This window comes from Bidens hawaiensis, unplaced genomic scaffold (genome assembly GCF_021521415.1).
Source record: "Bidens hawaiensis isolate Kalapana, Puna unplaced genomic scaffold, B.hawaiensis_p1.1 tig00001920_1, whole genome shotgun sequence".
NCBI classification, from domain to species: Eukaryota; Viridiplantae; Streptophyta; class Magnoliopsida; order Asterales; family Asteraceae; genus Bidens; species Bidens hawaiensis.
Genome location: NW_027491107.1, coordinates 788,577 through 804,342, shown reverse-complemented (window position 1 = coordinate 804,342; position 15,766 = coordinate 788,577). Strand labels below are relative to the sequence as shown.

The 15,766-nt window shown below is 35.4% G+C and overlaps 2 protein-coding genes across 5 annotated transcripts; both read left to right on the top strand.

Moving 5' to 3' along the window:
• The first annotated feature begins 2,469 nt into the window (after nt 1-2,469).
• Nucleotides 2,470-10,682, top strand: LOC143599613 (nudix hydrolase 17, mitochondrial-like). Of its 3 annotated transcripts, none has more exons than XM_077077535.1 (3): nt 2,470-2,657; nt 9,695-9,896; nt 10,117-10,682. In XM_077077535.1, the coding sequence occupies exons 1-3, from the start codon at nt 2,572-2,574 to the stop codon at nt 10,348-10,350; spliced, it is 522 nt and encodes a 173-aa protein (XP_076933650.1). In that variant the 5' UTR covers nt 2,470-2,571; the 3' UTR covers nt 10,351-10,682. The 3 variants fall into 3 exon arrangements, with proteins under 3 accessions (XP_076933650.1, XP_076933643.1, XP_076933656.1); XM_077077528.1 differs by lacking the exons at nt 9,695-9,896; nt 10,117-10,682 and adding exons at nt 2,904-3,105; nt 3,325-3,775 and having other exon boundaries at nt 2,501-2,657; XM_077077541.1 differs by lacking the exon at nt 2,470-2,657 and adding an exon at nt 9,365-9,486.
• Nucleotides 10,683-12,822: 2,140 nt separating this feature from the next.
• LOC143599597 (plasmodesmata-located protein 7-like) lies at nt 12,823-15,411 on the top strand. 2 transcript variants are annotated; one of them, XM_077077512.1, is made up of 3 exons: nt 12,823-13,642; nt 14,771-14,884; nt 15,250-15,411. In XM_077077512.1, the coding sequence occupies exons 1-3, from the start codon at nt 12,922-12,924 to the stop codon at nt 15,255-15,257; spliced, it is 843 nt and encodes a 280-aa protein (XP_076933627.1). In that variant the 5' UTR covers nt 12,823-12,921; the 3' UTR covers nt 15,258-15,411. The 2 variants fall into 2 exon arrangements, with proteins under 2 accessions (XP_076933627.1, XP_076933636.1); XM_077077521.1 differs by having other exon boundaries at nt 12,873-13,642; nt 14,774-14,884.
• The last annotated feature ends 355 nt before the right edge of the window (nt 15,412-15,766 follow it).

Below are 15,766 nucleotides of genomic sequence, written 5' to 3'. Positions count from 1 at the left end.
TCAACCCAGCTCGTTAAATAAACAAAAGGACCTGACTGCTACTTGCAGCACGGGGTCGTGCCCCTCCCTACAGTGCAGTTACGGGATTTCATTAAAACACCAAACTTTTCATAACTTAACCCCAAAAATATTCCGCCCCCTTTCGAAAACCTGCGACCAAACACCCAACACTACAATCTTTGCCTCAAATCCTTGATTCTCAACAAAAGGTATGTTCGTTTAATGATTATAAGTTTAAATTCATCATTCTAGGTAAAAAATCGGGCCCCAAAATCTGAAATTCATACCCATTTGTTGTTGAATCGGGTTAAAACCCGAAAAATAGGATGTTTAATTATCATAGTCTAGGGTTTTGATTTGTTGGGAAGGTTTTGACCCGATTAGAATTTAGGATTGAAAGAGTTTGTGAACACAAATCATTCGGGTTCGGGTTTTGAACAACTCATACCATGAAAATCGAACCCGGATGATATTTCTCAAGAACCGGGTTGAAATGCAAGTTCGAATCATAACATTTTCAAAATTCGAATTAATAACACGGGCTGTGTTTCTGCAAAACACGCCATGTGGTCAACCAAAAGTCAAAATTAGTCACAATGGTCAAAACTGCCAAAATCACATAAACATGGGACCGTGACTCCTGAGGCACAGGACCGCGCTTCACTGTCTGTTCCATATTTTTAGTTAAATTTATGATTATTTGCCTAATCTTGTTCTAAAACTGCAAATGGCTGAATATGGGGATGACGAGCATGCTTTCTTGGTTTTCCTTGAGAACACGGTGTGAGATAGGATCAACCGACAAAGATTTGGGTATTTAAACAACCAACACCCAGAACCAAACTTCTATGCATGTACCGAGACGTTGCAGCGAGTAAATCAATTGGGAAGGTACAAAAATTTTGTTAAAAGGCCATGGGCGCTTGTTCTCATACAAAAGGGCAAACCAGTAACCGAACTGACTAAAGAATTCTTGGCCTCGTTCTCAATAAAAACAAAGGACTTATACATGTGGGACGAGGAGGCTATTGAGTTTAGAATCGGTGGGGCATGGTATAATACTTTGGTCACACAATTGAGGATCGATTTGGGCATTTACACGACCGATGAAACCGACTCTCGTCTATGGTAAGAGGCCGGGACGACTTTTGCAGACGAATATGGTGAGGAAACAAGTGAACGGGGAAACATCAAGATACAAGCATGGGAGCAGTTGAGTTATGGAGATGAACATTATTATCCAAGCAGCACCAAGAGCACTGCCTTACGCGACACACTGATGCGGTATATTCACCGCCTGCTGAGCCACACAGTCACTCAGCATAGCCAGAGCAAGGGGGTCGTGGGATTGAGGGATTTATGGGCCCTTTATTGCATCAAGAACGATGTACCATGCAATACCACGTACATATTCTGTCAACTGTTTAGAACGAATGCAAATGCAAAAATCCCGAATACCCTAGTCTTTGGTGGTGCCTGGATCTACAAGCTCTATAAAGCCTATGGAGCAGATCGCGAAGGAACAGGAAGCCAAAACCCAATTGCACTCGATCTCAACTTCTGTATCAGTACGCAAATGATCCAGCAAATCAAAAGAAACCCACCACAGTGGAGGTTTCAGGATGCCCTCAACCAGATCTGGGATCCTGAGGACCCCGCTGAGATGGCCGTTACGTCCCGCCGCCGCACTGACTCTCAGCAGGGCGGCCCATCGTCTCAAGAGCCGGCCCCAGTTCGTCATATCATAGCCAGTACTCTTTCGAGGGGCTATATAGGCTCATTGACCAGTTCCAGAATCACACTACCGCTTCTTTTGGTAGGTTATTGGGGCACATTGTTGCATCTGACGCACAGTGTGCCGCATAGTACGCGGAGACGTGGTGGGGGATTCATCAGTTAGGTGAGCGTATGGATCGGCACTAGGGACCCTTTGACCCGGAGAACCCAGGCAACCGACGAGCGACGGAGATGGTAGGTCTGGGTATGGGCATGGGCTTAGGTGGTAGTACTTTATGACACTATTTATCATTATGTTTGTTACTCGTTATGGCAAGGTGTGCCGAGACATTTGATTGTGGACTTAACTAGCCCGTGTGGGCAGGGTATGGATGATTTCATACTCGATTTTCAGTATTATTATGCTTTGGTTGTTTGTTTGAGACGATTCTCACGTTTAGCACGTTAATTTTATTTGTACGTTAACCGTATATATATATATATATATGTGTGTGTAGCTTGTTACAAGTGATATGATAGGATAAGAGGGGACCGGAGAGGATGAAGGAAGCCGCAGGTGCCACGTAACACGCATTGCCTACGCTTTTTGTATTCATTAACCCCTGACCCCCACTTGCTGTTCCAGACGCTGTATTCGTCATCTTCTTCTTCCCTATTAATTTAATAATAATAATAATAATAATAATAATAATAATAATTTCCCAACCAACATCTATAAATTAGCTCCTCCTTTCTCCATAAACCATCAATTACATCTCTCACTCATATCTTCATCTTCCCCGCTTTCACATCACCACCGTTGTTTATTTATTCAAAGAATATTATTATAATAATATGGAATTGAAAAACATGGTTTCAATGGTTGCTCGTAGTGGCCGTCAATTGCAGCGTTACAATCACGGCCAACGTCAAGTTGTTGGGTTAGTCAATCTAATTCCATCATTTTGCTTTCTGTTACCGCCTTTTAGTTTTCCTGCCCTAACTTCATTCAGATAAACAAATTATCTGAGGCCTGTTAATCAATATTTACACGTTAAAAAAACTTTAGTTTTAGGGGAAATTGAATTTAAAGTTTGGGAATAACAGAATGTGAAAATAATCGTATCAAATTGTAGAATTTTTATAAAAATTTGTTTACTAAAAATGTTGATTTGAATGTGATGCAGATGCATACCTTACAGAATAAAAGGTAACAAAATGGGATCAGACGTGAAGTTAGAAGATGCATTAGAGGTTCTTGTCATCAGTGCTCAAAGGAAAGGCAAAGGAATGCTGTTCCCTAAGGGAGGCTGGGAATCCGATGAATCGATCGTTGAAGCCGCTCAGAGGGAATCGATAGAGGAAGCTGGAGTGTTTGGAACAATTGAGGTTGGTTCCTCATTCTAGAATATCAATTTTGTCTTTTTCTGCAATTAAAAAAAGTCAACTATACAATCTGTACATGTTCAACATGAAGAAAGTCAAATTGGGCAACTTTTGCTTATTTCTTTTATTTATTTTCAAATTGGTTTATGATTCAGACTATTTGTTTTTTTTTTTTTATTATTTCAGACACTTGATTAACATAACTTTCTTGGATTTTTGTAGGGGGAACTAGGTAAATGGTGCTTTAAAAGCAAAGGAAATGATGCATACTACGAAGGACACATGTTTCCGTTACTTGTTAAGGGGCAACTCGACTTTTGGCCCGAGAAAGACATTCGTCAAAGACATTGGGTGAGTGTGCCTAAAGCTAAGGAGGTTTGCCAATATTCTTGGATGAAGGAAGCATTGGATGTGTTGGTGACGAGACTCGAGTCAACTCCTTCAAGTAACTTATGAACATAACATACCGACTTGTAAATATGATGAGATTTTGGAAAGAGTATCTGAACAACCTCTTGAAAGGTTTCATGACAAGATTTGATCAATCAACCATAGGATTTTCTTTATTTGTTACGCACTGATGTCTTTGTACATGGAGATTTTATTTCTACTCGGATAATGACATGATTGTGATAACGACAAAGAGGGAATTAGAAGAGGAGTTTTGAGGATCACTAACCGATAACTTCTTTTCCTTTCGGGATTCATACTTCAAGAGTCTTGTTTTATACTTTCACTTTTATTTTAGATTTGTACAATCCTGATCGTTATAATGGAAGTTTGATTCATTTAAGATGAGTGAGACAAAAGGGTATTTTATCTTGAATGGGTCTAAACATTTCATGGGATGGTTAAGTTGTTTTAGAGTTGGCTCAATAGATAAGTTAAAACATCTTGCTGGCCCTTTAGGCGACATGAGATTTATTAATATAGAAAGTTATTAGATTATTGACCCGTGGGCGTCACGGGTGGAAAAATATAAATAATGTAAAATTCACATGTTTCTAGCATCAACTAATATATAAATCATGTAACAACACAACATTCAACTAAAATAACATCTATTTTACAATTATAAATTAGTAATAGTTCCTTATAAACAACATTTGTAGTTTTATTTGTAACTTTACCTTTCTTATCTAATATAAGCATTTTAACACTGTCTCTACTCTTCACTGGTGATAAAACCACATATAGTTGACCATGTGTAGACACCGGTTCTCGCAGGTATATGCCAACTCTTGCTAGTAATTGGCCTTGACTTTTATTAATGGTCATTGCAAAACAAACCGCAACAGGAAACTGTCTTCGTTTCAATTTGAATGACAGTTTCTTATCTGAAGGAGTTATATCATTACGAGTTATATAAGTGTGAAACCCAATGTTAGTACCTGAAATAACCTTTGCTTTGATAAAAGCCTCCCCAAGTTAATTACTTGTAATATGGTTTCGTTGCATAAACCGTTCTTCTGATCAATATTCCTTAGTAACATTATTGGCACACCAACTTTTAGAACCAATCTATGATTAGGCATACCAGACACCTTTAAACCATTTAGAAGACCCGGTGAGTGTAATGTTGGATCGAAACCAGGACCAACACTATCAGACTTGTCTATACTATCAGAACTGAGATATTCAACTTCTTCTCCGGGAAACAAAGACAAAAATCTGTCATTAATGTCTTGGACAACTTCATTTAAAGGTGCAAGTATGGTCCTTTCTTGAAAATATAAAATATCATTAAAATTTTCCAATAATGCTGGATATACAAAATCAATCAGATCAGAAATATGATCAGATGAATTACCAATCAAAAGTTCATCTGATATATCTATAATGGTATTGTTGTATTTATAAATAATGAAATGCAAATGTTGTATTTATAAATAAATGATAGTTTTTTATGAATTATAAGACATCATAACTTATTTGAATCAAATACAAAAACATACAAAGACTAACAAAAATAAATAAAAAATTAAAATATTTTATAACTTATATCATGAGTACAACAATATGCAAACAAAGAAATTAGTCTCCAAATCAACAAAACAATTTTACAATTTTGATTCAACAAAACTTCTATCTAATGTTGATTTAAAAGATGAACTTTATTTAAGACATTTATTACACATCAATAACCATAATGTTTACTCTAAGATAGTACCCGTGTTTATTTACACATCAATTTAAATATTTGTTGCACATCAATGTTAAAAGATGAACAATATCTAAGACATTTCTTTTTTATAAGTATATTTTAAATTTATGTTACAAAACAAACTGTTATGACAATCTAAAACCTAAATTTAGTCTTTCATAATACTATTATTAATTGATCTTCAAAATAAAAATGTTAATCAATATTCAATAACATATTAATTTTCATTCAAGTATAATTGACATATAGTTGATTCCTAATATATATCATTTAGGAAATTAGGCAAAGCTTTCTAATTCATTTTTTTATAACTTTTTTGTGGATAAATTATGTTAAATAGTTATTAAATACATAATATTATAATAATAATAATAATAATCTAATATTGTTTTAACAGATTGTGTTCAGTAGCTGTATTGTTTTTCTCACTTAAACAAATTGCATCTATGAGTGAGGGTGATGTGGAGAGTGGCTTTCTTAATCTACTACTATATGTTGGATTTTAATGTGTATCGATATTTAAAAAATGTCTTTTGAGACATCCGGGTAGGAAAGAGTATTCCACTTATCAAAATGGTGATAGTTCGATTGCTGTAGTGTCTAGACGGGTGATATCATATATAAGATACATTAGATGCCAGCAAAAGAAATTAATATTTTTATAATCATCTTAATTTTTGAAAAGTTTAATTTGCTTTAGTTTAATATACAAAAAAAAAGGATTTAAGATTCTTGTGGTCTGCAAAACATATTGACGTTCATTAAAGAACCAATCGTATATTGAGAACTCTAGAACCCTATACTGGATTTGTATGTTGTGTTTTAATTGTGATAAATATGACGGTTATGTAAGCACAGAGCTAGAACTTAAGATACTCGTGGTTTGCAAAACAGATTGACGTTCATTTAAGAGCTAACCGTATATTGAGAACTCAGAGAACCCTATAATGGATTTGTATGTTGTGTTTTAAATGTGATAAACATGACACTTATGTAATCACCCCCCCCCCCCCCTCCCCCCCCCCCCCCCCCCTCTCTCTCTAGTTTTTAAAGTTAAAGGTTTAGGAATTCTGGTTAAAGTGCACGGAGCCAGTTATAGCACCCCTGGAATGAGTTTCCAGCACTCACATTCATCTCTCATTACTCTTGTATAATGTTTATAGATTCTTACGTCGATGGTGGTTACGGGAAGCCCCCATCTTGTAATGAAGATGACGACACTTTTGTTTTGCAGATCTAGCTCATCTCACGTAAAATTCAAGGCCATTGAAGTAATCCTTCTCGTTGAATCACTGGTCTAAACACTACTTTTTTTCGAACTATAAAACTTTTATAAACAACCAAAACCAACCAAGAACACAACACCCACGAGCTGCCTCCACAACCTGGAAGCAGTCTCAAAAGAAAGAAATTACATGAAAATGAATCTACACCAATTTGACCATTCTTTCGAGCTATGCTTTGACCTATACTTAAACCAAAGAAAACCGAAGGCTTTAATGTCTTCAATTATCTCTTCCACTTTAACCTCCTTATCTTCAAATATTTTTTCATTTCTCGCTTTCCAAATTCTCCAACAAACAATTATAATTATCTCATGAAACGCCTCTTTTTCAACAACTCCAAGCTTGAAAGTCTTATGGAGCTCAAGAAGATCTCTAACCGAAAACCCAAAAATAGGGGAAACTTTGCACCAACGGCTAATATGCTCCCACACCACCGCCGCAACCCCACAACCCGTCATGATATGGCCGGCCGACTCTCCCCCCAAATCACACAAAACACACACGCTATCTGTAACCCTGATATTCCTTCGTTCCAACACTCCCCGAGTCCCCGAGTAGGAATTCTATCCATCTACGACCTCCAAGCATGTATTCACAAAACAAATTTATATACTATTATAGTTCTGTTATAAAAAAGCTGAACAATATAGTTTAGAGAGGTGCATATATTATTATAGTTCTGTTATAAGCATGATATTCTGTTTTTAAACAGTCAAATTTTAGGTTTATTGTAGCTAGAAGATGGAAATGGGTTCGTCAATATTGAGAAGAAAGATGACATGTTGTGTTACAATCTTTCTAGAAAGAGAAAAGAAGAGTCCAACCAATTACGTAACCAAACTATTTATTTATTTCTATTGGTTAGTATAACAAGACAACTTCTGATAATATAGAAATGTGTTTGCCCAAGTCCAACCAAAAGGGATTTTCGGCAAGTTGTGAGAATATATAAATGTGGTTGATAAGTTAAAATCCAAGGGATGATAATTGTTTTTATTTTTAATTTTTTATAACAATTTCAAGAATGTTTAACCTCATACACTTACAATAAAGTGGCAAAGATGATAATGAAAACAAATCTTAAAAGAATTATTATGTTTTTATTTAACTTGTTGATATATATTTTATGATAAAATATAAGTTCATAATTAATATTTTTCTTATATAACATAATTAGTTAATTTGTCAAACAACAAATGAGCTTGTGGTGAGTGACAATAGTAGACTAGGCGAATATGTGTCTACACTAGTTGGATCCTTGAACTGAACATGTTTTATCTTACTGAACTGTCATGCATTCGGTCGAGTGTTCACGGACGTTGGCCTTATCTGAGGGTTTTTTCCGGATCAAAAGACGAGTGTATCCTGATGTGGTGAATTTAGCCAATAACCATATAGAGGGTGTTTATCAAAATAAAAAATTAACAAGTTTTGTATTGTAAAGACGTCTCTAGCTTATGTCTCTAACTTAATCACAAATTGTAAACAAATCAAGTCTCATTATTCAGTGGTAAACATCCAAAGTAGATGCTTTTTAACATAAGTACACACTTAATACACAACTTGTCGCGTTGGTGTTCTCTAGAGTGGATCTCATTCATACGACAAGAATGTCGATCATATGTATTATACTCTCAATTAATAATACACACAACTTACAACATACTACACTTCACACTTATGAACTCAAAAACCATATTTGAAAGTATTCAATTTCAAAACCATTAGAAAAAAGACTTCATCATAAAAAAAATGAAAAAAATAATTCATCCATGCAACACGATCCACACCACTAGGATCGTTTTTGTTGTAAAAATCGGTCCCCCCCCTTAGAGAACCGACACGCAATACCATCTAGGCTACCAAGCAAAACCATCCCGGTCACCAAAAACTAAGGAATAGCACTAACAATAATATCGACTATATTAATTCATCATCGTACTCAGTATAACCCTCCAATAGCAAAGCTATGGTAGGGTCTGAGAATGGTAAGATGTAGACAACCTTACCTCTATCCCATGAGGATAGAGAGGCTGCTTCCGGTGAGACCCCTGGCTCGATAGTAGTTTTGCATCAAACTTTGGACATAAGACACATAGCACTCAATCATCAGGACACCGGCTGATTGGTGCATGTACCCTTGTCTTTCGGTTATCGACGCCATCACATGATGCCTGATTAACCTTCCGTCACTTTTAACGTTATTTTCACGAGATTAGTAAAATAACGTCAAAATTAGTGCAATTTCACTTTTACCCACCCGAGGGTTTACACATATATACATTATATGCGCGCACCGCAAGCAGGGCGTAATCGACTATATTAATTATGATCCAAAATCAAGACAATACCCGTTGGCTTTTGTTGCAATGATCTTTGCAGTCGGGTTTTAAAAAAGAATATATTGTACTAACCATAACTAATCTAATCCTTTAATACAGGCTAGATACACTTAGGACGATAAAACCATGTTCGGCCCGGAGTTTACCACGGTAGGAAATAAAAATAAATAGATATAAAATTCAAGGAATAGCAAGGCATTTAAAACGATGAAAGAGTGGTAGTAGCAGTCTAGCAGATAATATAAGGAGTGAAGAAATATCCTATCCTAATTTGTTTTATGCTACACAAACAGGTTACAGCTCAAGGCCAGGCGAAAAAAAAAAAAAAAAAAAAAGACCCCGCACGTGCCATGTAACACGCATTAATCCCTACACCCGCATCCGCGTTTTTTGTATTCCAACCCACCCACTTGCCTTAGCTCCAACATCTATAAATAACATCCTCCACAAACCCTCAAATCACATATCTCACTTCTCCATCTCTCTTGAAAATAATAATAATAATAATCGCTGAAATGGAATTGAAAAATATGGTTGCTCGCAGTGGCCGCCAATTGCAGCGTTACAATCAAGGCCAACGTCAAGTCGTTGGGTCAGTCATTTTCCCCTTTGATCTTGCTTTCCAGTTTTCCCCAAATTCGGATTCAAATAATCATTTGCGCCCTAATTTGATTGGGTTAATTGAAACCTTTACATTTTTTATTTGAATAATTTGGGGGAAACAGAAACAGAATGTGAAATAATCGTATCAAATTGTTGAAATTTTTTTTACTAAAAATGTTGGTTTGAATGTGATGCAGATGTATACCTTACAGAATAAAAGGTAACAAAATGGGATCAGACGTGAAGTTAGAAGATGCATTCGAGGTTCTTGTCATCAGTGCTCAAAGGAAAGGCAAAGGAATGCTGTTCCCTAAGGGAGGCTGGGAATCCGATGAATCGATCGTCGAAGCCGCTCAGAGGGAATCGATAGAGGAAGCTGGAGTCTTCGGAACAGTTGAGGTTGGTTCCTCATTCTAGAATATCAATTTTGTCTTTTTCTGCAATTAAAAAAAGTCAACTATACAATCTGTACATGTTCAACATGAAGAAAGTCAAATTGGGCAACTTTTGCTTATTTCTTTTATTTATTTTCAAATTGGTTTATGATTCAGACTATTTGTTTTTTTTTTTATTATTATTTCAGACACTTGATTAACATAACTTTCTTGGATTTTTGTAGGGGGAACTAGGTAAATGGTGCTTTAAAAGCAAAGGAAATGATGCATACTACGAAGGACACATGTTTCCGTTACTTGTTAAGGGGCAACTCGACTTTTGGCCTGAGAAAGACATTCGTCAAAGACATTGGGTGACTGTGCCTAAAGCTAAGGAAGTTTGCCAATATTCTTGGATGAAGGAAGCATTGGATATGTTGGTGACAAGACTCGAGACAACTCTTTCAATTAACATATGAACATAACAATCCCACTTGTAAATATGGTGAGATTTTGCAAAGAAAGGTCTCATAACAAGTTTTGTTCAATCAACATCAGCATAGTGTTTCCTTGATACACGTTGAGGTCTTCGTACACGAAGGGTTTGTTTCTATGTGGACAACGACATCGATTCTCATAGTGAAGAAGGAATGGTCATTGAATTCTAATAGAAGAGGGATTTTGAGGATCACTAACCAATAACTTTCTTTTCCTTTGGTAATTTATACATCAAGAGGCTTGTGTTACTTTATTATTTATTCATTTTAGATTTGTACAATATTGATCATTAATAATGGAAGTTTGATTCGTCTGAGATGAGTGAGACAATGGATGGTTTATTTTAAATGTGTTCAGAACATATTATGGGTTAGATGAGTGAGACAATGGATGGTTTTATTTTTAATGTGTTCAAAAGGTATCATAGGTTAGTTGAGTTTGAGTTGGCTCAACTGATGTGAAACCCCCTTTTGTCCCTTTGGGTGGCATGGGATTTGTTGATAGAAGTTGATATTTTTAAGTTTCATATGCATGAGTGAGTGAGTGAGTGACTAAATAAGTCTACTCTATGTTGGATTTAGTCTGCATTAAGATTTTTTTGAAATCATCTCAATTTGTTAAATGTAGGTTCAAAGTACTTTAGTGAATACTTTTAGAAGTTTAAGGTTCTTGTGATTTTTTAAAAACACCATAAAAATTATATATTCTACGTGGAAGTTGGAACTATGCCCTCACAAGAATCATAGAGGTAAAAAATTGTTACAATCAAATAACCATATGATCCATGCTTCAAAACGTTCATGATATTTATAGAATAATGAACAATCTAAACGAAATCATCTCGAAATATCAATAACCAATATATATTTTGAATTCCAGATCCTCCTTTAATTTGGTTGTGATTGGGCAGTGGCATTCGAGAAGATTGAGCCTCGAATGGTAAATTGGTAATGCTATCATTGCTCCTCTAATTACAAAGATGTCTGCATTTACTTCACTCCAGATCTTAAAGCATCTTCTTTTAAGCTTCAAACTGATTGAAAATTTAACCATTTAAAAAAACAAATAAAATATAAGAAGATTATAATACTCACTTTAACTACGTACATATCGCTAAAGCTCAATCATAATTTTTTATTTTTTCTTTGTGTTGCTAATCAAAGAAATACTGAGAGTTTTGTAAATTGGTATTTATTGGGAAGATTAATGAGAAGGAATTCTTGAACCAACTATCAAAATATTGTACGTCAACAAATACGTCAAGGATGGATAGATACTCTACGTAATGTGTATTAAGTATTAACCAAGGCTTTTGAGGGGTAAACAATATTTGTCCTAAAGTCTGGAATCTGGATGATCATTTGATGGTCTTTGTTGGGTTTTGTTAATGCTTTGGGCTTGAGCCCATGTTTGTTTCTTATTCCATAAGTTTTAACCCTATTTCATATATTATAAATACCTTGTTATGTAATTGTAATCTTTACACCTTGTTAATAACGTAACCTAATTGTAGCCCATAGATGTAGGTCCCCGTAGGGATTGAACCATGTTAAAATTTGTGTCGTTTTTATTTTCGGTTTTCTATGTGTTTAATTGTTTGTGCATCGTGTGTTGGATTTTTGTTGCGCCTCTTTGTTCTTATCAGTGTTTGTGTTGGGCTTTCTCATTAGGTTTTGCTCATAAAATCCATTGAAAGCTTTGATTTTCAATACAAGAAACTTGTTTTAGTGGTCCAATCGCAAAGCACAAAGAAACCCAATTTCACGACCATAGGGTGTTAAAATTATACTTTACATTAATTGGTTATGAGAGGATAACGACCAAACATTTCACATGCAACTTCACCTTTCACTAAGATGTGATGTGGGAACCTGAAATATGGTGGATTAAGTAATAATAATTATAAAAAACGGTGAGTTGGAGCTAAATAATTTGGATTGCATATTCATTATTAAGTAAAAAAGTTCACTTTAGACCCAACACACGCGGAAACCTCTAACACCTGACCCATCATGCACCTCTAGCGCCTATTTGAGGCAGTGTTTAGTACCAGGTTGTTCGACGTAGCTTTGCTCTACGTCCCCTTTCGCGAATGACAACACATATATAGCCTTTGCTTGGACCCTAAGTTACTTAACTTGTAAAGTAACTAGACTAGCACACACTAAGTAATTTGGCTAATGGTTTATGCAATTAATCAAAATCGTTTGTTTAATACATATGTGTGTGTGCGCGTACACATACCCTATTTGATTAGAAATTATGTCATTTTGTTATAGACACTAAAACTATGTCGTTTCATAACATGTTATGATCACCTTTTGTTATCTCGTGCAATTAACAAATTCCAAGCCTAGAGTAAATTATTGCTCTAGTTTAATTAGCGGATAATTATTTATAGGGTGTTGTCTCGTGTGTGGGCCCATACACCACCTTAATCTTGCATGGCTAGACTGGCCATTCGTTTGTATACTCCGCTAAGCAAAAGGAGGTTTTCTTCATCTACTTAAGTAACAACTCACTCAAACCCTACCATTTCGTAATAAACCAACATGGCCAATACTCTTCTTCTCTCTCTGATCTTCTTACTCATCATCACTCTCTTACACCCTTCACACTCCTCCACGGACGCATTCATCTATGGAGGCTGTTCCCAGATCAAATACACCCCCGGCTCACCCTACAAGTCCAACCTCGACTCGCTACTCACCTCCCTAGTCAACTCAGCCACCTACTCATCCTACAACAAGTACAGCATCTCCAGTTCCACCCAACAAGACGTGATCAACGGCCTCTACCAGTGTAGAGGCGACCTAGCCATGCCAGACTGCGCCACGTGTGTAGCCCGGGCAGTGACTCAGCTCGCGCCTCTCTGCCCGCAAGCATGCGGTGGCGCAGTCCAGCTGGAAGGGTGTTTTGTCAAGTACGACAACACGAGCTTCATCGGGCAGGAGGACAAGACGGTGGTGATGAAGAAGTGCGCGCCCTCGGTCGGGTATGACCCGGAGGTGATGGGGCGGAGGGATGCGGTGTTGGCGAGGCTGGGGACTAGTACAGGTGGGTTGTATAGAGTTGGTGGTTCTGCTGACGTGGAGGGTGTGGCTCAGTGTGTGGGTGATCTGAGTAGTGGCAAGTGTGAAGACTGTGTGACGGAGGCCATCGGACGGTTGAAAAGTGATTGTGGTGGTGCGGTGTTTGGTGATATGTTTTTGGCAAAGTGTTATGCTAGGTATTCTACAAGTGGAGCTCATGCTTATGCTAAATCTCATCATGGTATTCGTAACCTTTTCTTTCTCTACTAGCTAGGTTATTGAAATCAAATCAATTCCATTCAATAATTATATACACGATAATAATTTTGTGATTAAATTCTCCATTTAACTTTTAGGTCGAAATACTGTACAATAATGTTTTAACATACGATATGTATGTGAGACCCTTAAAGTAAAAAATAAAACAAAGATAAAAATACTAAAACACTCAAAACGCTCAGTCAAAAACTAAAATGCTTAAAAATGGTTTTCGAGAAAAAAATGTAAAAAATGGATCGATTAACGATCCAAATATGTTTTATTGGATGAATCGATGATTAATTAGGTATGTACTGATGATTCCGAGATGTTAAAATGTGATTTTATGTATCAATTTCGTAAATATAGATATTCTCGTACGTTAAGGTACGTTAAGAATATATTATATTACATCTTTTCTCTTCAACTTCTAATACAAATACAAAAAAAACTTTAGAATGATAATGCTCCTTTTCTTCTAAGCATAATTTATAATCGTTAAAAATGTACTATATTTATTTACTTTATAGAAATATAAATCAAGAAGCAAAGAAAGCGAGGTCGAAAAAAGCACATCTTGAATGGATATTTGTGCTTTTCCTTTTTGTTGCTTTTTATGCTTTTTTAACAAATTCATCGGCACTTCATCTATGTATTACGTAACTAATAATTTAATTACATTTTATCTCCCGTTGTGACTTTCAATAAATCATAATATAAAAATACTAATATAAGTTATTATTTCAATTCGTACGTAAAATTAATCTGCTTACTAAAGTTTATAAACTTGTTTTTTTTTAATACCGTAAATCCTTTTATATATAACACAAACCAAACTATATCTGGATAATGGGTAAGCGAGCAACAAGTTGCGCCGCTATCCCCTTTTGAACCACAAAGCCTATTCTACTAAATATAAATCCTTGGTTCATCGGGCTCTGCGAGTCACTGTGGACCACCTTCTGCACCCGCTCCAAGAAGCGAACCGCCTCGAGAGCTAGGGATCATTTTATAAACTTGTTTGAAATACATAATTTGTTACCCTCTTGAGCATAAATATACATATATTGTGTCTTTCATTTTGTAAACATTACATATTTTGTTGTTGTAGCAGGCGAACATGACGAAGCCGAAAAGACATTTGCGATAATAGTCGGATTACTTGCGGGTGTCGCGCTCATAATCATTTTCCTAACTTTCATGAGAAAAGCTTTTGGCCGACATGGTAATTTGTAGAGAAAAATTGTTACTTGAGATGATAAAATCTTTTAATTATTCAAAGTTTATATTTATATTTCTAAGCATTTAAATTCAGGCAATTTATCGTTACTATATTCTTGATTAATTTTTGAAACAGCTAACTGGATTAATAAGCTACGTATAATTTGTAACATTTTTCTATAACAGTTATCACAAAACCAACCCACTAGCAACACCTTTTTATTATTATAACGTTTTGGACCTCAATTGGACCTTAGTGTATATACCTTTTTTAAAAGCAAACTTTTTCGTGTATATACTTTCACTTTTTTTTTTTTTACTTTTTGTGTAAAACTTTCTAATTTAATTATTTATTGTTTTTTATTTCAGGTAAATAAATGAGAACCTTTATTAAAAGTTGAAAGGGCTACATGCATGGCCTCCACCCTCATCAACTTTGCTGTTTCAATTTTTCTTTATTCCTTCATCATGTAAACTTACCTTTTTAATTTTAATTTATCGTAATCATTACTTTTTAATTGTAATGCATATGTAATGAATAAATTCAGTTGGAATATTTGTTTAAATTACTTCTTTAACTTTACCTTATGTATAATTAATTTTTGTTTTGTATTTGGATATTATATAACAAATTATCTGATTGTATTAATTTAATTATTTGTTATCAAATACATTTGCGTTTTTCAGTTAATTCTCCTTTCAAGTTTTATAGTATTGATATATACAGAAGACTCCATTATTGATGGGGGTATAGACCTAGGGAAAAGGACAATGAGTTAAGATATTGATAATTATTAGAAATAGTCGTGAGAGTCTTAAGTGATACTAGTAAAACGGTAAGTAAGCGTCAAAAAACTCACTAACACGCATTCTTTAAACCTGCTTC